General features: G+C 43.8%; 1 protein-coding gene across 2 annotated transcripts; it reads left to right on the forward strand.

Annotated features, from left to right (window-relative positions):
- The first annotated feature begins 38 nt into the window (after window positions 1–38).
- DSN1 (DSN1 component of MIS12 kinetochore complex) lies at window positions 39–18764 on the forward strand. 2 transcript variants are annotated; one of them, XM_083486727.1, is made up of 12 exons: window positions 39–138; window positions 1120–1156; window positions 2500–2557; window positions 3735–4097; window positions 5574–5647; window positions 11225–11297; window positions 12426–12513; window positions 13065–13124; window positions 14904–14975; window positions 15631–15778; window positions 16250–16337; window positions 17307–18764. In XM_083486727.1, the coding sequence occupies exons 1-12, from the start codon at window positions 113–115 to the stop codon at window positions 17402–17404; spliced, it is 1185 nt and encodes a 394-aa protein (XP_083342853.1). In that variant the 5' UTR covers window positions 39–112; the 3' UTR covers window positions 17405–18764. The 2 variants fall into 2 exon arrangements, with proteins under 2 accessions (XP_083342853.1, XP_083342854.1); XM_083486728.1 differs by having other exon boundaries at window positions 76–347.
- Window positions 18765–23001: the final 4237 nt, after the last annotated feature.

A 23001-nucleotide genomic window follows, 5' to 3' on the forward strand; every position in this document is an offset into this window, starting at 1 on the left:
GGGTAAGCCAACAGCACCTTCCCAGAAGGCTCTGAGGCCGAGGGCGGGCGGGCGCCGGCGCGCATGCGTGGCGGCGGGCTACTTTGATTCTGGCGGCAGCGGAGACGTCGAAATGGCGGCGGCGCCTCGTCCCGGCAGGTGACGGAAGGCAGCGCGAGGGAGCCCGGCCGGGGGCAGCTTCTGCGCCTCGGTCTTTCGGGCGGCGGGGGCGGGGCGCTGTTCGACGGAGTCAATCCCCGGGCGGCGAAGGCCGTGGCCTCTCAGGGCAAAGCCCGCCGCGCCTTTCGGGGGGGGATCCCAGAAGGTCATCCAGCCCAACCCCGAGCGATGCAGAGGGAGGCGCACAAGTAGGCAGGCGAAGCAGAGAAACGGGCGGGGCGCCATTCTGTACTTGCCGCTGCTGTTCTGAGTGAAGCCGGTTATGACCCTCTTTCTTTGGGAAATGTTCCATTTTAAGCAAGGGTTTGCTTGGGGCCTCGATTGCGAGCGCTGCTCTTGGCGTTCTTGCTTTTCTTGATGCTGTTTTTAATTCTGTTTGTGTTATTTTATCTACAAATGTAGATAAAACCTACACTTTCATAGATATATTGTATAGCAAGATGGGCTACAACACAAATAATAAAAACAACAGCAGTCGCCTTAAAAGCAAAATAAAAGCATCAATAAATACTGATTGGATTTTTTAAAAAAACAAAAAACCACCCATATTGTAAAAACCTGTCTAAACAAAAAAAAGTTTTCAAGGGGATGATTCCTGCGGAACTGCTACTGGTAAGGAATTGCAGAGGACAGGGCTTGCCACGGGAAAGGGTCGCTCCCAACCTCAGGGGTTGCATTGCTGCTGTTTTTTGTTTCCTTGGCTTTATAAGGTGCTGACCATCCTTTTGGAGGGGAAGAATGGGGTTGAATAATTAAAAATAAAATTTACTACAGGAAATGCTAATGATAACACAGGTGTGTAACATGTAGGTGCTTTGCAAAAGTTAAGTGGAAGGTGAATTGGTCCTAGTTGTGGGAGAAGAATGGGGTGTGGGAGAAACGCAAGGTGCAGTGCATGAGGTATTGGAGCAATGGGGTAGCAGCCCAAGGCTTAATTTTTGTTGTTGTTGAACTTTTCAGTACAGAAGACCGTCTTCCAAAGGGCATCACCCAACAGGTAACACAAGTGTTCTTTACCAGCTATAAAGTGCATAAAACTTAATGCCGCAATAACAAATTCCAAGCAATCCATACTTAGGGTTGCTACCTTGCTTTCCTGATGAATTATTCGTTTAAATAGTTGCAAGAAAATTGGAAACCCAACAGGCACAGCATTTTTGAGAATGCTGCACCTGTTCAGTTGCTGCAGCTGTTAAAAGACATTAAGCTATGCTAAAAACATACACGGTGGCAGTCCGATTTCTACTATAATAATAGGCCAATGTGTGAGAGCCAGTTAATAAAATAAGTATCTGTACATGACAAAAAGACAATACTGTGCCCATTTCTTTGTAGCAGAAAAGTGGGGTGTTTAGTGTGAAGTATATCTGTAACACAAGTGACGGGTCTGGCTATGCATTTCCCTTTTTTGAAAAAAAAAAAGCATGGCCTAATACCTTCTAGAGCAATTGGGTACATGTGTATATTATGTGAAATTGGGGCACTAATCATGTTTGAGGTCACGACTGATTTTGGACAGTGTTGCAGGGAGGCATTTCTAATCTTTTCTTCAAGGGTAGCCTTACTTTTCTTTTTTAACTTATAGTGGGTATTTCCTATTATTTGAGGTAATTTTAAAATGCTCACTTTTTGCTCCAGATGTGGATCACATTACAGAATGTAGTTTAATGGGAATGTGATGCATTTATAACCATACTGGAATATAAACACTGTTTGAAACACTGTGTTTCTTTTCTAGTTTCTTGTCACAATGGCTGCCTAAATCTCCAGGCATTGGTTATTTTTTCCATAGGTATGGATTATTAGCTGCTGTTTGTTACTGGTTTTTGCTTTTTTCAGTGGATGGATCATTGTTGCTTTTGGATTTGCCTTCACATTTGTAAACCATAATCTGAGGCTTTAATTCTGTGCAAATTTTACTGGGTTGTATCCAGTGAATTTGTCCCATAAGGACTTCATTTTACACAATGGGACTTACCTCTCTCTCCTCTCCCCACCCTCCCATTCTGTTTTGCCCCTGCCCGGGAGGAGATTTTGGAGCTGTGGACATGCAAGGAAAGGAAGTCATGTTGCTCAGAGGAAGGGAGGCCCTTGCACTAATGGGACGTCATCGGATACAACACACTGAATTTGATGGGACTGCTTCCATGTAAAAAGTGTGCAGGATTAGGCTTTAAATGATTTAACAAGTTATTACATTGAGCATTGAAGGTTGGGCTGAAATTTAGGAAGAAAATAATAAATCTTGCAAGATTACATCATTGCAAAACCTGTAGAATCCTGTGAGGAGGAAAAAAATGTCTGATAACATGTAATGAGAAATATTCATTTTTTGTTTAGAACTCTTCTAAAGAAAATCAGCCTGGCTTTGAAGATAGAAAAAATGTTGCAACATTAGGTAAAGGAATTGATAGTTTTTGAATTGTTTTACATGGTTAATGTATGCATGGATGCTCTGTTGCCGAGGCAGGAGAAACTGAACAGTTCATTTCCAGTTATTAAAAAATAAAATTGTGATTGAAGGGGGAAATGTAATATTTTGATAGCTCAAAAGTATGCCAACTAAACTCTGCTAACAGGTAAGAAGCTTTAATCTATGCAGCGAATTCATACTTCCCATCTGTATCCTCTGTATACACCACAGGACTTCTTAGAATCTCACTGCCCTTGAATTGCAGTTTAGGTTGCAGTCCTCTGCAACCTAGGAATAAACTCCACTGATGGTAATGGGGAGATCAGTAAATAAAAACAAATAAATTGATGATTGAAATTGTTTGCCTTAAACTTGTACAGCTTCAGCTCATAAGCATTGCTTTCCCAGTTGAGGCTCTTCCCTCAACTGGGATGCTTTGGAATTAAAAGCACTAAACCAGACAACAATGCTGTCAGGATGGTAATCTGACAGGTTACTATTAAGCAAGCAGGGATACCATTTAGTGATTTTTATTTTCCAACCTCCCATCTTCCTGGGGAGGCCCACCTGGCCATTCCATAGAGTCCTTTTGCAAACCCTTTTTTGTACACCTAGACATTTACAACTGTAGGTTCATTTTACATAGCCATTGCTGCTGCTGATCCTGCAATTCTATTTTTAGAAAAAGTTGTTTTGGCTTTTTAAATCTGATACATAGTTTTGATTGGGTTGCCTTTGCATTGTATTCTCTTGTGAGCTGCCTTCACTGCCCCTGGTAGGTTGAAAGGCATGTTCTATTTGCAGTAATAAATTTGATGTGCCTGTGGAAGAAGGAACTAGAACTAGTGTGCCTACACATTACATGCCATGGTGCTACAACATGAACTTTGGCACCGATTGGCTTAGAAGCTGTTCTCAGGTAGTCGAAGTTCTCCTCTTCACCCTCTTGATCATTCAAACTGGTGGATCCACAGTGTATTCCTATGGCACCTTCAAGCCCTTTGTTATGCAAAATAAATTCATGCATTTATTAAATTCATGCATTAATTTAAATGTCAACTGCCATTGTTGTATACTTTGTTGCCATTGTGTATACTTGGATCTGCACTTCATAGTATTTCAAGTTTTTTGTTTAGTGTTTCCTCTTTTCCCTTCTTTCTAGAAAATGTGTGCAGTCAGGAGAAAACGGAGGCAGGATGTTCTTCTGAGCCAGATAACATTAGATTCAGCTGTGGTATCCAGAGTGACCCAGGAGCCAGTCACACTCAGGTGTTAGCAGAAATTGGCAAGAGAAAATGCAATCTAAGCCCCAGTCCAAACGAAGGGGATGCCCACGGCCCCAGCCCTAAGAAAGGACCTCTGCAGAATCTTGGTCCTGGATCAGGACAGGCTTCTACTTCATTTAACCAATCCTTTGGCCATCTCCCTAACCCACGAGTCATGCGTCATTCCTTGAATCGCTACAGTTTGAAGCTGGGCACTAATCGCCGGAAGTCTTTGCCTCCTCTCCACATGGATGTTTCTGGTATGTTTTCAGCATAATGTCACGACTAAGCTGGGGCTAGGTTAATAATAATAATAATAATAATAATAATATATTTGTACCCCGCCCGTCTGGCTGGGCTCTCCCTGTCACTCTGGGCGGCTTCCAACAAAGATTAAAAATACATTAAAATGTCACTCATAAACAGGGCTGCCTTCAGATGTCTTCTGAATGTCAGGTAGTTGTTTATCTCTTTGACATCTGATGGGAGGGCGTTCCACAGGGCGGACTCCATTACCGAGAATTCCCTCTGCCTGGTTCCCTGTAGCTTTGCTTCTCACAGTGAGGGAACCGCTAGAAGGCCCTCAGAGCTGGACCTCAGCATCCGGGCAGAATGATGGAGGTGGACCTCTGTGGAATGATTTCCCTTCCTCCTTCCTGGTGTTTATAATGGTTTTATGTTACATGTGTACTATTGCAAACAATACTTAACAAACCAGGTCCCCAGAAGGCACAACCACTTCAAATCATGGTTTCATTTGATCTCAGGAAAATCTGGCTTGCAGTGGTGCACTTGGGCTTCCACTGTAGGTGACTCATAGGGACACACTGCCCATTGTTGATCTTTATTTACTTCCTAGATGAGTATTGTAGTTTTTCCTTAAAAATCCATGATATTGTGGAGGTGTGCCCCCCCTCCCGAAAAACAGGAGAAAAAAAATAATATTTTGTAGGTTTTGACTGAAGATAGTGGATTGTGTGCAGTTGATGACCATTTCGCGTGAGGATTCTGTTCCCTGTCACCTCACACGTTGGTGGAACACACATACATCTTACCCTGCCCCATTACGCCCTTTTAATGACATTTTTGGTGACGTTTACGGCCACTTCCGGGTTCAGTGCTGCACGTGATTGTGAGTCTTTTGGACTGGCATTAATCGGTTATCACTTGTAGTGTGTTCTGGATGGTAGCTGGAAGTGGCTTGTTTCTCCATAAGGTGGTGGTTATGGATGCACTGTGATGTCCAAAAAGTGCACTTCCTGCATGGACTAGTAGAGACTTGTGTTAATGGCAGGATGAAATCCATTGTGGGAAATCTCTTTCAGGCCTCCTCCTCATTGGTCCAGAAGATGATTCAGTTTCTCTAATTTGTGTTAAGGAAAGGCATATGTGTTACTCTTAATGGTGCAATGCTATTATACGCGTCTGGAAGTAAGTATACCTGTGATTACTCCCAGGCAAGTGTGTGTAGGATTGCAGGCCAGGTCAGTCACAAATGTTGGGCATAATGGGGAGCCAGATATCTGTAGTAGTGTTATTGATGTGAAGAAACAATCTGTATCCACGTATGATAAAATTGTGGTGGATGGCAAATGGTTACAGCTTAGCAATCAGGTATGCTTTCATTACACAACTATTTAATGTACTGTACAGTACTGAAAAGATGTTAAAAATGCACAATTGAATTATCTGGCTAGTGTTATTGGACTTTAAGTGGTATTGTGCTTAACTTTCAGAACTGAGTAAAGCAATCAGCCTGGACTTGCCAGAGACAGACAGAATGGTGCAACTTCTCCACTCCAGCTTCCGGGTAAGGCTGTCTGTCTCACAAAAACGCTCTCCTTTCTACTCTTTATTAGTTCTTGTTGCTGACCTTTAAAGCCCTAAACAGCCTCAGCCTTGTGTACCTGAAGGAGTGTCTCCACTCTGGACACCGGGGTCCATCTCCCGAGGGCCTTCTGGTGGTTCCCTCACTGCGAGAAGCGAAGTTACAGAGAACCAGGCAGAGGGCCTTCTCGGTAGTGGCACCCACACCGAAGGCAACCCTGTTTAGGGAAGCCTTTTAATGTGTAATGTTTATTATTCTTTTATATTTGTTGTAAGTATTAATAATAATAATTTATTATTCAAACCCCGTCCATCTGGGTGGGTTTCTCCAGCCCAACAGAATTGATGATGATGATGATAATGATAATAATAAGCGATCAAACATCAGACATTAAAAACTTCCCTAAACAGGGCTGCCTTCATGTGTCTTCTGAAAGTCAGATAGTTGTTTATTTCCTTGACATCTGATGGGAGGGCATCTCACAGGGCGGGTGCAGCCTAGTTCGCTGTAACCTCACATTTTGTAGTGAGGGACCTGCCAGAAGGCCCTCAGCACTGTACTGGGCTGAACGATGGGAATGGAGATGCTTCTTCAGGTATACTTGGCTGAAGCCGTTTAGAGCTTTGAAGGTCAGTACCAATACTTGAATTGTGCTCAGAAACATACTATGAGCCAATGAAAGTCTTTCAGGACCGGTGTTACGTGGCCTCGGCGGCCACTCCCAGTCACAAGTCTAGCTGCCACATTCTGGATTAGTTGTAGTTTCTGGGTCATCTTCAGAGGTAGCCCCACGTAGAGCGCCTTGCAGTAGTCCAAGCGGGAGATAACCAGAGCATGTTCCACTCTGGTAAGACAGTCTGCGGGGAGGTAGGGTCTCAGCCTGTGTACCAGATGGAGCTAGTAGCAGCCCTGAACATACGCCTCCATGGATAACTGAGTCCAAAATGACTCCTAGGCTGCGTACCTGGTCCTTCAGAGACACAGTTACTCCATTCAGAACCAGGGAGTCCTCCACACCTGCTTGTCCCCTGTCCCCAAAAAACAGTACTTCTGTCTTGTCAGGATTCAACCTCAATCTGTTAGCCATCATCCATCCTCCAACTGCCTCCAGGCACTCACACAGGACATTCACCGCCTTCACTGGTTCTGATTTAAAAGAGAGGTAGAGCTGGGTATCATCCGCATATTGATGAACACCCAGCCCAAACCCCTGATGATCTCTCCCAGAGGCTTCATATAGTTAGATAGGCAGGGCACAAAGAGTAAAAATGTCATTATTATATTCTGCAACATGTTTCTGTAGCTTCCCCAGCTTAAAACCAAACTACCATATTTTTCGCCCTATAGGACGCACTTTTTCCCTTCCAAAAATGAAGGGGAAATGTGTGTGCGTCCTATGGGGCGAATGCAGGCTTTCGCTGAAGCCTGGAGAGTGAGCCCCACAAGCTCGGGGGGCCACCCCGCTATTCCCCGACCTGATCTGGAGGCTGGCGGGGGGGAGAAGCAAGCTTACTTCTCCCCCCCACCAGCCCCACAAACTCGGGGGATAGCGGGGTGGCGGAGCGCCGCCACCCCGCTATTCCCCGACCTGATCTGGAGGCTGGGGGGGGGGGGGGAGAAGCAAGCTTGCTTCTCCCCTCGCCAGCCCCACAAACTCAGGGGACAGCGGGGCAAGCTGTCCTTGAAGGCAGAAGAGGGAGACGGAGCGCTCCGTCTCCCTCTTCCTCTTCTAGCTTGGGGATGGCTGTGCAAACCTGGGGGGGAAATAAAAAATTTCCCCTTGAATTCCCCCCCAAAAAACTAGGTGCGTCCTATGGGCCGGTGTGTCCTATAGGGCGAAAAATACGGTAATGTGTGTGAAACTGCATTCCGCAGTCACACGTACTGTTACGACACACACTACATGGAATGCTCTCCCTAGAGAGGCTAACCTGACACCCACTTTACTGTATTTTTGGCATCAGGTGAAGATCTTGTAACATTGCTGATACTATTTTATTATTGTCTCTGCAAAATAAGAGTAGTTTGGCAGTTCTTCAGCTTTTATGCCTGGGTTTTAGTTTCCATCTTGTCTATCTATACCCAGCCAGAGGGTGGGGTATAAATAATAAATTATAATTAAATTATTTTTATTATTTTACAGATGGATTTGATCTATTGCTGGCTTTTAGTTATTTATAGTTTTGCTGAGTCATGATTTTAAATTTGCCTGTTTTACTGTCTGTCACAGAAAAAATTAGGTGACCCAAATTGCATAGAATAAAATTGGCTTTATTACTGTTTATTCATTTTTATGTTAGTGTATGAGGCTTTAATTTTGGCTTTACAGGACTTCTGGGTTAGTGCCTCCGGTAATGGCTGAATTCCTCTGATCGGGAGGAATTCGCTTCGTGGAAATTAGGGTCTGGCCGCCACGGCAAAGGCAGGGACCCACAAAAAATCACAGGCGGGAGAAGCCTGTGAACGTGGGATTCGGCTGCCACCTTCTGCGCCTCCCCTACTCGCGGGGAAACCGGGTTTCGGGGATCCAGAGTGACGGGTGAGTGGCGCGGTGCTTTGAATTGACTGCTTCTTTCACGGAGTGAAGCCGCATTGCTGTTGCCGGAGAGCGCTGACTTTTTCCTGTGGACAATTTGATTTTAAAACAACTACCCGTGAGTAGAACGGAAAATTGGATTTTTAAACATCTTAATTTGGTACCGAAACGGGGAGGTTTCAAACAGGAAGTCCACCTTCCCCTTTTGTAAATAGACTGAAGCAAAAAAGGCTGCAAGCTAAAGTCTTGGAAAGCTTTTCATAAAGGACTAAACTTCCATCGGCTAAAATCATCAAACCCCCCTTGGAAGCAGGAGGAGAGGGGGGAATTTTTAGACCTCGTAAGCCTACAGGAAAGAGTGAAGAAAGTCAAATTACCACCGCTCTGAACCTGGAAACGGGCTGCTAGTAAGACTGAAGTTTTGGATATGCTCATTGACTGTGAATAGATCGTTTGTTGACAGTAAGTTAAAGAAGAGAAATACATTGTTTCCATTGTCTCCTTCTGCGTTTAAAAAGGAGTAAATGTAATTGAAAATTGAAACTAGCTTTATTGTTGAAACTGTGCTTAAAAGAAATTGTTGCCCCCTAGAGGAAGCCTTTGAAATTGTTACATGAGTGGAGCTGGGGGAATTTCCAGCTGTAAGACAAGACCGTGAGAATCTAGGATTGACCTTGGACCGTTAAGAATGTTGACAGAAGAAGCCTTAGTTGGTTGCATTATGTAAGATTAATGACTCACTGGAACAGCTCCATAGGAAGACGGATGTGATGATTATAAAAATTGATAACTTGGAACAAAAAGTGAATATTAATACAGAAACTACTCAGGAATCGATACAGGGATCTACTTTGACATGGCAAATTGAGGAGAAGGTGGGGGAGAAAGTTGTTAGAGCCCCAGCCTCGCGTATGCAATTTGATGACTATAGGTTGATGCCTGTTACAACTGAATTTAGAGAAAGCCAGACTGTGAGGATTGGAGCCCCGCTTGGACTGGAGAAGGAAAGTTGGATAGATCCCTTCATGCAGGGATTTATTGACCTTTGGGACCTGGACTTGGGTCAGGAGGAGACTGGAGTTGTGGGGACTGCCAGACTTGGAGGAACTTTGAAATACGACTGGAAATATCTTGTGAATTTTACTTTTAACTATGGAGATTTGGCTGATTTGTTGAGAAGGAATAAAAACATTGTCAGGTGGGAATTTCCCCAAGATTTACCTTTCAGCATCAAAGGAAGGAAAATAAGAACAAGATCAGGAGAAGACAAAGTAAAGTGCATGTATAAACATGAAGAAGACTCACAGAAGGGACTTGGAAAAGAGTTAAGAGCCTCGGACAGAAGATCACCAGGTTGATGGACTATATGGAATTGACGGAAAGGACTGGCAGAATCCGAGACCAGGGAGAAGAGACGGTGGAAGAATATTGGAAAAAGTTCAAAATTTATATATGGAAATAATGTAAAATTAATGAGTGTTAGAAAAATGTTGGAAGGAAATTTTATGGCTTAAGTAGAAATGTTTTAAGGAATTAAGCATAAATAAGTATTATAGTTTTAATGGAAAATAAGGTTAAAATATGTTAAGATAACCATATGACAGAAAATAGAGAAAGATGGAAAGGATTTGCTGAAATAATTAATAGAAATGGAATACAAAAAGGGAGGTGAGAGGAGGTCAATGAAACAAGGGAATGAAAGAGAGGATATTGAGATGGTATGATGTGTGTTTTTTGAACTGTTTTTGCTTTTGTTTTGTTTAATGTGTTAATGTTGTGTTGTGTATTGTTTATATATTGTACTGTATGTTTTTTCTTCTTTTTTTTGCTTTTCTTCTTTTTGTAAGGTTTAAAAGTAATAAATATTATTTTTTATTAAAAAAAATTAATTGTGGCTTTACAGTGTCGTTTTTACCATATCTACTCAGAAGTGAGTCCTATTTAATTTAGTGGATTTTCTCCCAGATAAGGGATTTTAAGTTTGCAGTTGTAAGCTGCTCTGTATTTTTGGTGGGATGACTTAAGAAAAGCAGTAAACTAAAAAATCACTGGTCTTATTCATTCCTTGCCCCCACCCCCTTTCAATGTCTTTCAGTCTACCTTGTGGTCTCCACTCCCAAATTTTAGATTGTAAGATTCCTGGGACACAAACGTAGCTGTTGTGTTGTGCCTGTCTTTTTTGCCACTGCTGTAAATGCCATGTATGTTGCTGATGTTGTCCTAATTATCCATTTCTGTCATGCTTTCCCCCCATCATTGGAGTGGATTTCCTCTTCCAACTGGCAGGTGCAATGTATTAAAATTAGCTTTAGAGCCTCGGTCTCCGCAGTTGGAGGCTCCAACTGCCCTCTTAAAGTTCTTTGACCTGTCACTTCATATGCCTGTGGAGCTCTGGCTCAGATCCCAACTTCACTTGAGTTTCTACACCCAAACTTGGGCACTGTGAACTCTTTAGAGCTTGGCATTCCTTGCATCTGAAAGCTTTTTGTCTGCTGTCTCATATTTTTTAAAAATTGCCCAGTAATGTGCTGAGTGTGGTGCCTCAGCCAGCAGTCTTCATCTGAGGCTTGGTGGAAATGCAGCAGCAGGTAGAGGCAGGGTCAGAGCCCCAGAGAGAGATGTGCCAGACACAGGAGCTGTTACCTAGCATTGACTAAGAAGGCTAACTTGCTTGAGGGCCTCCAAACCAATTTTATGTGGGTCCTCATGGCCCAACTGATGTTTTATCTTAACAAAAAAACACTCTAAGCAGTTTGCAACAGTATCAGCATGCAACACCATCTGGAGAATCACAGGTTGCTCATTCCTGGTATAGAGAATAAAAGGGCATTTGTGAGTAAAGACGCTGCCTTGGCCACAATACTGAAAAGCCTGCATTGATTTTTTTGCTTGTGGCTCCTCTTTTCTTGTGCTATTTGATATCTGCCTTGTTCCCTTCTAGTAGTTCTCTATCTGAATGCTATGAACACTATGGAAGCAAATGCCCCCCGCTTACAAATATTTTTCTTTCCCCTCCTTCCTAGTACTCTGCCCGGAAACTTGAGTGCTCATTAAAGCAGACTGAAGGTTTTGATCCTGAAACATTTGAACAGAAAGGTGGGTCTTAACATCAGTTGACTTAAACAAAGAAGAAGTGTGGCATAACTGAAGGATGCATGGAAGTCAGTTGTATTGAGGGCCTAAAAATTATTCATGACTGCCTCGGAACTGAAGTAGCTTTGCAAAAGACGCAGGCCAGTAATACACTGTTGCTGTTATACACCTTTGCTTTCCCTATAACCCCATTGCTTTAAATTGTTGAGCTTCAATTCTGGTGAAGTAATTGCGAAAGCTAGGACCATCTGTTAAGGATCTACCATAGGTGCAAAAGAAATCCTGTGCAATACACTAAGTCCACAACTTATGTGCATTTAGCTTGGGTGCATTCAGCTTTAGCTCTGTGGCAAAAAAGAAAAAAAGGGGGCAGGCTTCTGGGAAGAATGACTTTGGCAACCCACCTGCCATTGAACCCATTGAGTTTTGACTATACATGATTTTGGCTTTAGGTGTGATCCTTGGAACCTAACCCCCATGTTGTTGTAGGCTTACTGTACTCCCATGTCAGTCTTTAGAATGCACTGGCTATCTTACTCTTCACCTTCAGTGAACACTTTTCCATGTTGACCTGTCTGTGGAGAAAAGCCTCAAGAGAAAAGGCCCTGACTCCGAGGGAGAGGCCCTGCTTGGCATGCAGAAGGTCTAAGTCTCAATCCCCAACGGGGAGAGATGCCAGAAACTTTCTGTATTCCTGTGTGCCTTGGAACCTCTGTTCATTGCAGGGAATTCTGAGGTATATTCTGGGGTGCATAACTGGTTCACACAATGCTCTAGCTAGGAATATGAAATGAACTTAAGCTAGGTGACCATGGTTCCGTTTGCCTGGTACTGTTTACTCCAGGGGTGGGGAGCCTTCAGCACTCTGTAAGTTGCTGAACTACAACACCCATCAGCCTCAGCCAGTAGGGCCATATAAGGCTGATAGGAGTTGTAGTCATGCAAGGAGAGAGAGCCAGAGGTTCAAATTGAGCTATTGACCCTGCTGTCACATTATGTGAACATAGAACATAGAACACACTGACTTGCTCCCTGGAACAGAGATGAAAAACAACTGTTTCAGCCCATATTAAGTTGGCACATCACATGGAATTTTTGTTTACTATGATTTCTCTTTATCTCTACCTTCAGTGAACCTACTTTTGGAAGATCTGAACCACTGTACAAAGAAACTCAAACTAGATGGAACTCTGCAAAAATGCCTTGAGGACTCCCAGGGGTAATGGCTACTTGCCCTTCGTCCCAATCGTGCACTTAACACAATCCTGGGTTGATTGCCTTCTTGGTTTTCACCTCATCACATGAAGCTGTCACTCAGGCTAGTAAAATCTCAGCTAAGCTTCAGGCAATGGCCTGTGAGCAGCACCAGAAACTGCTTTTTTAAACAGGAGAGCGAGATACAGTAAACCCACAATTTGCACACATTTAATTTGTGTGCATTCAGCTTTACACACATGGTAATCATCAAACTTTATGAAGGTTGCAGACCAGCATAAGATAAAAACATGTGAATAAAATACGCACATGGTAATTAAAAACAACAACAAAAATAGAAAGGGAGCAGGCTTCCAGGAAAAATGACTTTGGCAATGCTACCCTTCATTGAACCCAATGGGTTTTGACTAAACATGATTTTGACTTGAGGTGCGATCCCCGGAACGTAACCCTCGCGTTAGTTGTGGGCCCACAGTACAACACCGCAGAATTACACTGAAGTTACGAGGAGTCCCTCTGCCACACTTCATAACCATTTAAGTCTTTCTACTTTAGGGGCTTAGCAGATCCAGTGCTGAATTCCATGGTGGCTGCCTTAAAGGAGACGACAGTCAGGTAAGACCTATCTAGGCTGGGGGCTATGATTTTATTTTGAATATTTTATTCATATATCTTGGAACTTCTCAATAACTTGTGGAGGAGTATAATTTATGTGCAATCTTGTCCCATCAGAGCAAAGCTACTCAGTCCTGCCCTGCTTGTGGGGCGTACTAGAGGCTGAATAAAAGAAAGTCCTTCACACGGCACATAGTTAAAATATGCAGCTCTCTTCCGCTGGAGGCAGTGATGGCCGCTCACTCAGAGGGCTTTGAAAGAGGATTACCATATTTTTCGCTCGATAACACGCACCTGACCATAACATGCACATAGTTTTTAGAGGAGGAAAACAAGAAAAAAAATTCTGAATGAAACAGTGGATGTATCATTTTTGTGCTTCATGCTGTGGCCACAGACATGTGATTTGACGGTGAGTTTGGGGAAGCCCAATGCAAAAATCCTGAGAATCCATGTGGATCCATGCTTTGTAACCACGTTTTTGAACCATTGCAACCCCAGGCAACAGTGGGTACGTGATTTTTTTGGTGCAGGCTGTAGCCATGGATATACTATGTGATCTGATGGCGAATTTGGGGTGACCCAATGCAAAGATCCTGAGGATCCATGTGGATCCGTGTGGATCCCCACGTTTAAGTGGGGAGGGAAGGAAAAACATAGAAGGGACAAGGAGCACCGAGAGGCAGCTGGCTAATAATGCAGGAGAGGGGTTTTACCGGAGGGAGGAAAGGAAGGCAAAAGTTCCCCCACCCACCCACCCACCCAAGAGAACCAGCCAGCTCTCTCTCTCTCTCTCACCTGCATGTTGCCTGCAAGTCCCTAGACGCAGCAGCAGCAGCACTGGAGCATGGAGAGGAATTAGAAGGAAGGACGCTCTGCTTTCCCCTCTGCTTGCCTGGAGGGGAGGGGTTTTCTCTGCTCTTTGTTCCGTTTGAGCAAACACAGTAACGAAACAGAAGAGGGTGGGCAGTAAGACCCTGAGGCAGAATGCAGGAAAGCAACAGCTTTCTCGGGAGGCTTGAAGGCACGTGTGGCTGCCTGCAATCAGTTTACCACACCAAGAATGAAGATAAACTGGTAAAATAAGGGAGCTGGGTTAAAGCTAAAGGGAAAACCTCAAAGATCCCTCAAGAACAAGGCAGGGGTTCAGGGCTCCCAAAACCGAGCTGCAGCCTTAGAAGGGAAAAATGGGGCTTTCGGAGGTGGTTTTTACTGCCCCGCTGCTTCCAATTTTTTAAAAGGCAAATTGCAGAAGAAGATGCAGCAGTCAGTCACTCTCTCACTCCCTCCAAGCACCCACGCTAGCGAACAAACACACAGGCAACCACACACTCACAAAGCACACACACTAGCAAACACACAGTCGCGCTGCATACACAATCAAGCGATCAGAGTGGCCAAACCTCCTAGCAAGCACTTCCCTGGCTTCTGCTGACCGCAACGAAGACGACCCTCGAAGAAAATGTGTGATGCACTCGGGCCAGTCGGCTCCAGGGACCACACATTCGCTCAATAACACGCATAGACATTTCCCCTTACTTTTTTGGAGAAAAAATCTGTGTGTTATACAGGGAAAAATACGGTAGATCTATGAAAGAGGTTGTGTTCTGCCTTCACGGACTGGAGGCAATGTTCTTCCTCCACAGTTGGAAGAAGTGTGCTTCTGAATATTAGTTGCTGGAAACCACAGGAGGGGGAGGGCAGGGCAGGGCAGGGCTCTTGTGCTCAGGCCTTGGCATTAAAGGAAACAGTCTGTTGTCTTTTCTCTTCATTCTCCAGGTTCTCTGCAGAGGATCAAGCCTGGGAGGAACTGCTTCTGTCTTACCAGAAAAATGCAGAGGATATATCCAGGTTAGAGCGACCATCTTCCCTTTGACAAGGAACTGGAGGTGGTCACTAAATTGAACGTTGAGCAGAGCACAAGTAACCCAGAGGCTGTAAAATTAACTCAGTGAAAAGAAACTTGAGAAGCTTAAGGGGTGTGTGTGCAAAAAGAGAACTAAATACGGACAGAGGTCCACAATATATGCCTGACTTTGGTACCCAGGTCAAATTTTGTGGTTGCCAGGGCCCTGACTCTCTAGTTGTTCCTGACCTTATGCCTCCTTGCTTCATTTCCTAGTTCCAAGTTTGTAGCTAGAAAAAGGTGGTGGGGAGGCAGGGGAGGTACAGGACAATTATAGTGCCTCAGCAACACTCTGACCAAGCAATTCAGCTGTGAAGCCAGCGAAGGGGCAGGGATTATCATGCAATTGCATGGACTATTCTTACCATGATGAAAGCAGGCTCATCATGTTTGCCAGAAGGCAGTTACACACTTATATATGTGAACTTCTCAGCATGCTCACAGTGCTAATACAAATGTGGATGCTAGATCAGTCTATTGGGCTGTATTGTCTTGCCTTGCCTGTATTGCCTTGCCCCCAGATATGAGCCTATAAACTTGCTTCCTGATGTTAGTATGCTGGATGGCATCAGCTATTAAGCACTGAAACTTGACTTTTAGGCAACTACAGGAGTACAAGTTGAAGCAAGTGCCAGAGGAGCCTTATAGCTATACTGGGACATCCCAGGCCCATGTACTTCAAACCAAGCCAGACTACCAGAAAATACTGGATTCTCAAGGAGAGGTCTTTGACTACATGGAGCTAGTGGTGAGTCATGTTTGAAGATCCAGGGCAAACAAAAGGAAGACCTTGTTCACAGTTAAATCATGGAAATTGTCACCACAAGCTGTAGTGATGGCCATAACGGGGATTAGCAGAATTCACAGAGGATAAGGCTATCCGTGGCTCCTAGCCCCAATTACTGTGGTGGTGTTATAGTTATATATTTATTTTATATATTTATTTATACCCCGCCCTTTTTCCTGACAGGGCTCAAGGCAGCTTAAAGGTAAAAACTGCTAAAAACATAGTCAGATAGAATTAAGGTTTAAATGGAGCAGAAGGTGACAGGGTCCAATCGCCATTGAAAGGTGGCTTCTGATTTCTGTTGCTTAATAGATCTGGATGTTCTTATGAAAAGCAAATCCTAGGAATATCCAGATGAAACTGAAGGGGAAGGCTGTCCTTTCTTGGGATCCCATTGTTGGGTTCTGACCTTTAAAATGTTTGTTTCCTTAGTTGGATGAAGTCCATCAGATGGTGAAGGTTTGTCAAAGTTATATAGAAGACGTTACATGGTATCTTCAGAAGCTATCAGTGCAACTTGGTAAGCATTTATTTTTAGCCATGCATTGATTATGGCTGCTTAACCAGCAAATGTAAAATAGTGCCTTAAAAAAACCCTCTTCTCCCCATTAAGAGCATGTTCACTCGGCATTTTTCTGATGCATGGGGGTGCACCCCCCTTCCATTAGAGAGTTGTGCAAGGGTGTATTTTGCTACATCTGCAGCATTTGGAAGACACTGCATATCCTATGTGAACTTTGTCTCAATTCCTGGATAAGTAGAAAACTGAAAGTGATAATTTGTTCTCACATCTTACAAATTCAGTTCAGATTTGATCTTTTCAGCCCTACCTGTAGTTGTTTATTACTGGGGTTTTTTAAATATCCCTGGCTTGTAGGTCTGTTCTAATTAATATTTTTGAAGTTGCCAGGATTGTTGGATCTATGTAATAAAGGTCTCTCATTTTCCTAAGGTGCTAATGCAGAGTCCTGGGCTGTTCTTTCCTATACTGCGAATTTCCATGTGCTTACACATCCCCTAATTTTCAAAGCTGATAGCTATTTGTCTTACACATGAAATGGTGTAATGCTCCTTGACCATTATTTTTTAATGTATATTTTAATTGCTATTTTTATTTTGTATATTTAGGTAAGCTGTATTTTAATTTTTGACTTTAACGGTTTTTATGATTAGGTGCTTTACAGACTCTGATAAATAGAAGTCTAGAAGGCAAATTATATTTGGGAGAGACTGAATACATTATTTGTCCAATTTACAGAAACAGATAATTGGGGCTGAGGAGAGAGAGGATTTTGACTTAATCCGCAGAGACTATGTGGCAGTTCCCACAACTTAGGCTAGTCAAAAAGCTAGTTATTCCTCTTACAAACATGAAGCCTTGCAAATAAATAATTAGCCATAAATGTGCAATCTGATGGTCTCTGTTTTTGCTGTATTCTAACCATGAGAAGCATCTGGAGGCAACTAAGGATTCTTGTTTCAATTTCAGCATCAGGGACTTTCCAGAACTTAGAAAATTCACCAGCCCGGAAACTGCTCAGACTTCCCCCAACAATCCCATCTGTGATCCAGCCTCCAGAGGGGTAGAGCTGCATTCTTCTTCCATTTGCAAGCTTGGGGTGCAACTCCGCAGCTGCCCACGTCTCAGCACTATGGCCCGCTTTGGGTTTGATCTACACTTTAGGGACGGTGGCATTCTTGCCCTGCAGCGCAAAAGGATGGGGCAGATGAAAATAATGTTCTATCCTATTGGACAGATCCTTGCTGGACAGTAATACTTCCATTCTTCCAACTAAATAAGAAAATGCTCCCCACCCCCAATTGCATTGAAGCACAGGACACTCATCGTTCCACAAACTTAAAAGAAGATGACAATGGATTTTCTAATCACAATCCTAACTGCAGCTGTAAAATGGTACTGGCTTTTATTTTATCTTTTCTAACTCACAGGTTTGACCTGATAGGTAATAGGAGTCTAGCTTGAAACACTTGGTAATGGCTGCAGATCACAGCTTCGTGTGTGTGTGTATAATATGATGCCAAGGTTTTAGTCACAGAGCTAAAATCAGATAAAACTGTCCAGTGCTCTTTCCCTCTCCATTCAGTTTTTTAAATCCACAGGTGCAAGTATATATGTAGTCCATAACCAGCAGGGGCGTCTTACCCATAGAGGCTAGTGTCGCGGGGCCCAAGGCACCAAGTTCTGAAGGGCGCCAGGGAAGAGGTGGAGGCTAGACGCAGTTACCACCCAGCATCAGCTCGCTGCCCTCGCCTGCTTCTGCCATGCCAAAGCAGTGCCGCACCCAGAGCCTCCATCTGCTGTGGCCACCGCAGCACGAAGCGGCCAGCTGAGCCAGGGGGCACCGCGTCCAGCCTCCGCCTCTTCCCCACCGGAGGAACCGACCTCCAGCCGCTGCCCGCCTCCTCCAGCAGTGCCGTCCTCCCTAAAAGAAGGTGGACAACTCTGGGAAATGGGTGTGTGTGTGTGCCGGAGGGACCACGGCGCCGGATATACTTAAGATGGCCCTGATGACCAGCGCCAACTTAAAAATTTGTCCTAGGTCATAAGTTGCTGAGGACTGCAGGAAAATTTCTCCTCCTGTGTATACTGGTGATAGGAAAGAAGAGAAGAACAAACACACAGCGGCAATAGGACCTTTTCTCTGCATTTGGGGCTGAAGTTGGCTCCCATGCTTTGTAAACATTTTTGCACCTTTGTCTAATTCCACTCTCTTGAGGTATTGATTTGCTATTGCCTGGTAGCTGGTCTTTTACAGCCTTGTCCAGTTATTCTAGCACTTAAGTAAACAGGCTGACTGTATATCCTTGAATTGCTAGTATTGTCAGTGGCTTGTCATGCAGAGTATGATTTCCTTTTATTTGTTTATTTTTAAAGGAATGAAACTGATAAACAGTTTTCTCAGTTACAATTAAAAATGGAGCAAAACCCTTTGGTGCAAAGATAATATGAAATATTTTGCAGATCTATCCATAGCTCTTAGAAGCTATGCTTTTATAGTGTTGCTCTTTTGTCTCAAGCATTTTTTAAATATATTTTTTATTAACAAACCAATCAAATCACATTAATTCCAAATTACAAAGCCAATTTTTTTAAATTTTTGTTGGGGGTACCCATACTTCAAGCTCAGAAAGGGATCCAAACATCTCTCTTGCTGCTGCTTTAATATTCACAATTCTGTCCAAATAGTATTCACAGTTCTGTCCAATCTTCTCTTTATTATTTTCCTCACCTTCTTGTTGTTATCATATATTCCTTTCTTTGTGACCTCTGATAGTCTCCACAAGCGGGTTAAAAACAAACGTTGTTATATCCTGTGTGAATTTTCCATTCCTCCAAGAGTCATATTCAAACAGACAGACGCCATTTCAGCACTTCCGTACAAAACATTCTTAAAGTCTGCCCATTAATACTTGCAGGCCTGTCACTCTCTTCTTAGGGGGTTCTACCAGGTCAAACTCACAGTCCGATATAATAACAAAGCCATGGTCTCCTCCCCCTCGATCGTAAATCCTGCCACCAGGCCTGCTTCCTAACGAGTCCCTTTTTGTAACTGCGTCATTCCAAAGGCCTTTCATTCCTTTCCAAATATTCCACAAGCCAAGTCTTTGATTAGTAATTCATTTCCACACAGTTCTTAATTCTCCCGCTTATAATTATTAATTGCAACGATTCTTCCGGGGGGGGGGATTGTTAGGTAATCACATAAGATAAAAAAAGAAAAGCCCCCCCCCATTCCGTCCCATTCCAGCATACCAACCCTTTGATGTGTCTTCTTCTTGCTTTATTTTCCTGTTGAATCCAACCCGTTGCTCCACTTCACAGAGGTCACTTCAATTAGCAATCTTAACTCCCGTTCTTCACTCGAAATATGTGCATTTGCTTCTCTCTAATTGTTTATTTTGAGCTGCTGCAACCAGGCCGCGCGATAAGAGACAGCGTCCGGGAGAGCCATCCCACACGAGTGCTGTGTGCCTTGTGCCCTCACCCCCTTCTTTCGAACTCGGGGGTGATTTATGGCAACCGCAGGCTAGGCAGTGTTCCCCATTCCCTTGAGGTAACAAGGGAGGCTGCATACTCCCATATCAGCCTCTTAATTACCTCGTGTGAGCCAGAGAGATGGTATTGTCGACCATCTTCCAATGCACCCCTAGCGGGCCCCCCTGTCTCAAGCATTTTGTTTGGTGTTCTAGCTGCTATTTAAAAATGCTCACTCACTGGATCATCACCTTGTCATGGTGAGTGGGCTTGCATGTTCCTATGATCCTGTATGGGATAATTATTCCAGAACAATTTTGAGTAGACAGGAGGAGTTGACCATGTCAGATCACTGTCTATCTCTTCCTGGCTCTGCTTATCTATGTTTTATTACTTTCTCTATCCATTGTAAAAACACCATCACTGGACCCAACAACATCAAACATACCATCTCTGGACTATTTAATTGCTCATCTTCTAACAATGTGTATGCTATCAAATGCCAGCAGTGCCCTTCAGCTCTCTATATTAGACAAACAGACCAAACCCTACGCCAAGGATAAATGGACATAAACCTGACATCAGGAATCACTAGACAGAGAAACCAGTAGGAGAACACTTCAATCTCCAAGGACATTCTATACAAGATCTCAAAGTAGCTGTCATATTACAAAAGAATTTCAGAAATAGACTGGAAAGAAGTTGCTGAATTACAACTTATTACCAAACTTAAAACCATGGAGAGATCTGATCTGAATAGAGACATTAGATTCTTATTTCATTATACATGATAAAGCTATTTTTGGCCATCTCATCCCTTGCTTTTTTCCTGTAAGACCAACTGCAGTTGTTAACAGTCAACAGGTTTACCACACCTATTAGCCAATCACTCATTCCCACCACCCTTCTGAGTAATATCCCTCCCCACCCTCTCACTACATATAAAGGTCTGGTGACTTCTGTTTCAGTTGTTGTAAACAAAATCTGCCCTTCCTGTCAGGACTGGTCGTTGTCCTCTTCAGATCACCACACAAACGCTACTTGTTCTTTTATAACTTTTTATTGTGTATTAACAAAAAAACTTTTAAACGCTCCTTATCTTTAACTATTCTTCCTCAGAGTCACTTATTTCAGCTACCTTCTGAGCTCTGCTTCTTGGTGACCAGCCACTCTCAAAATGGCGAAGGTGCCCTTTCCTTCGCTTTCCTGCTCTTTTTCCTACCCTCCTGGCTAGAGCTGGCTTGTATCTCCCCTCATCCCAATCTGAGCTAGAACTGAACCCTTGCCTTTCCTGGGAACAGCCGGTCCCTCCCTGTTGTTCCTCTTGCTCTCTTCTATTAGATTCACTGCTCTCCTTCCCCCCTTGGGGAATGCTTTCTCCCTCTGAGAAACTGGAAACTTCTAACTCTTCCCTGACACTTCCCTTATGGGGTATCCAAGAGCCTGTATAGAGTCCTTAAGTGGGTTCTCTATCGGTAAGAGAAAATAACAGAGGCCAACCAGAGAATATTGAGAAGCAAAGCAGCTAGTAAGTCTGATCTTTATTAAAGCTGTTGCAACAGGGTGCTCCCCTCACACGCAGGAAAGGTGGAGGACCCAGAACAAAGGGGTGCCTGCCTTTATATAGATATTTTTAATTCCCTGCCCTGGAGCTCAAGACCACTCCTCCATACATCATACATACATCACAGAAGGGGTGTAACCCAAGACTAGCCCCCACAAAAATACCTACAACACAGAAAAGGCGGTCTACAACAGAAATTTGAATGTTGTTGTTTTTCCTGTCTGCCAGGTTTTCTGATAATGTGTTATCTGATTGCCTTTCCTGGTAGTCTGGCCATTCCTTTGAAATGGTGATTACTAAATTCCTGAGACAAAGGGAAGCTTCCCTCACCCCCTCCCTCCTTGGGGAGAAAACATTTGGTCAGTTTGGGAGTCAAAATGGTTTCAGGACAGTCTTCCTGTCCTGCTCCAGACATGTGGTCCACATATCTGTACGTGCTTGGTGGGTACATTTATGAACATTTATTATATATATAAGACCTTTGATTTTTTATTACACAGTGTATCTGAAGAAGTGCATGCACATGAAAGCTCATACCAAAAACAAACTTAGTTTGTCTCTAAGGTGCTACTGGACAATTTCTTTCTTTCTCTTTTTCTTTCTTTCTTTCTACATTGTAAAAAAGGTCTGACACTGGAACTTGGAAGTGGAGCCCAGTGAGCTTGCCCAGGGGTGAGATCCTGGCGGGGGGGGGGGGGACTCAGAAGTGGAGCCCAGTGAGCCTGTTCAGGGAAGATCTGTTGGGGGAAAGTGTTGTTTTAAAAAGGCAGCTAGGTGATGTGCAGGAAGATGGGGCTGCCAGACCCCCAGCATGTGCTGCGAGGGGGAAAAGAGAGCAAGCAAGCTCTTGGAATTTAGAGCAGAAGGTGAACAGGAGGCAGATGAATTAATTGCTAGGGGTGGGGGTGCCAAAAGTAGAGACAGAAGGCATTTCCACTGAAGAGGTGTTTAAGCTTTGGAAAAAGGAGTGTGCTAACAGCAAAGAAGAGGAAGGGGGCTTCCCCCACAGCACTCCCATCACATCACTGTATCCCTCATTGCGACACTTTGGGGCAGTGATTGGAAAATTCCCCAGCAAACAGATGGGGGGGGGGAGGCATAGCTCCAGAGGTGAGGCTACTGAAGACAGCTATCTCTGTAAACCACTGCCCATGTCTGTCACCGACTATTTTGCATGGAAATGTTCAGAGAGTTTTGAATTTGCTATATAATGAATCTGAAGGGTCATGGAGTGTTGAATGTAATTGGGACACTGCAAGCCCCCACCTCTGAGGAGGCTCAGCAGTTAGTGGGGCCAGTGGGCTTTTGGAAGCAGCACATAACCCATCTAGCCCAGATCCTGAGACCAATCTATCAGGTTATCAGAAACAAAACACAGTTTGGGTGGGGGGGAGCAGCAACCAAAAGTGTTATCTGAGGCTAAATCTGTTGCAGCTGCACCTATGCCTTTTGGACCTTACATCAAAGAACAGCCTTTTGAGTTACAAGTGTCTGCAAATGAGGAAGGGGCTGTTTGGAGTTTGCAGCAAAAGGGACCTACAGGGAAAAGAGTGTGTCTGCCTAACACAGAGTACTCTCCATTTGAGAGGCAGCTTTTGGCATGTTACTGGGCTCCAGTTGGAG

Source organism: Podarcis liolepis (assembly GCF_965112155.1).
Source record: "Podarcis liolepis genome assembly, chromosome: 2".
In the NCBI taxonomy this organism is placed as follows: domain Eukaryota; kingdom Metazoa; phylum Chordata; class Lepidosauria; order Squamata; family Lacertidae; genus Podarcis; species Podarcis liolepis.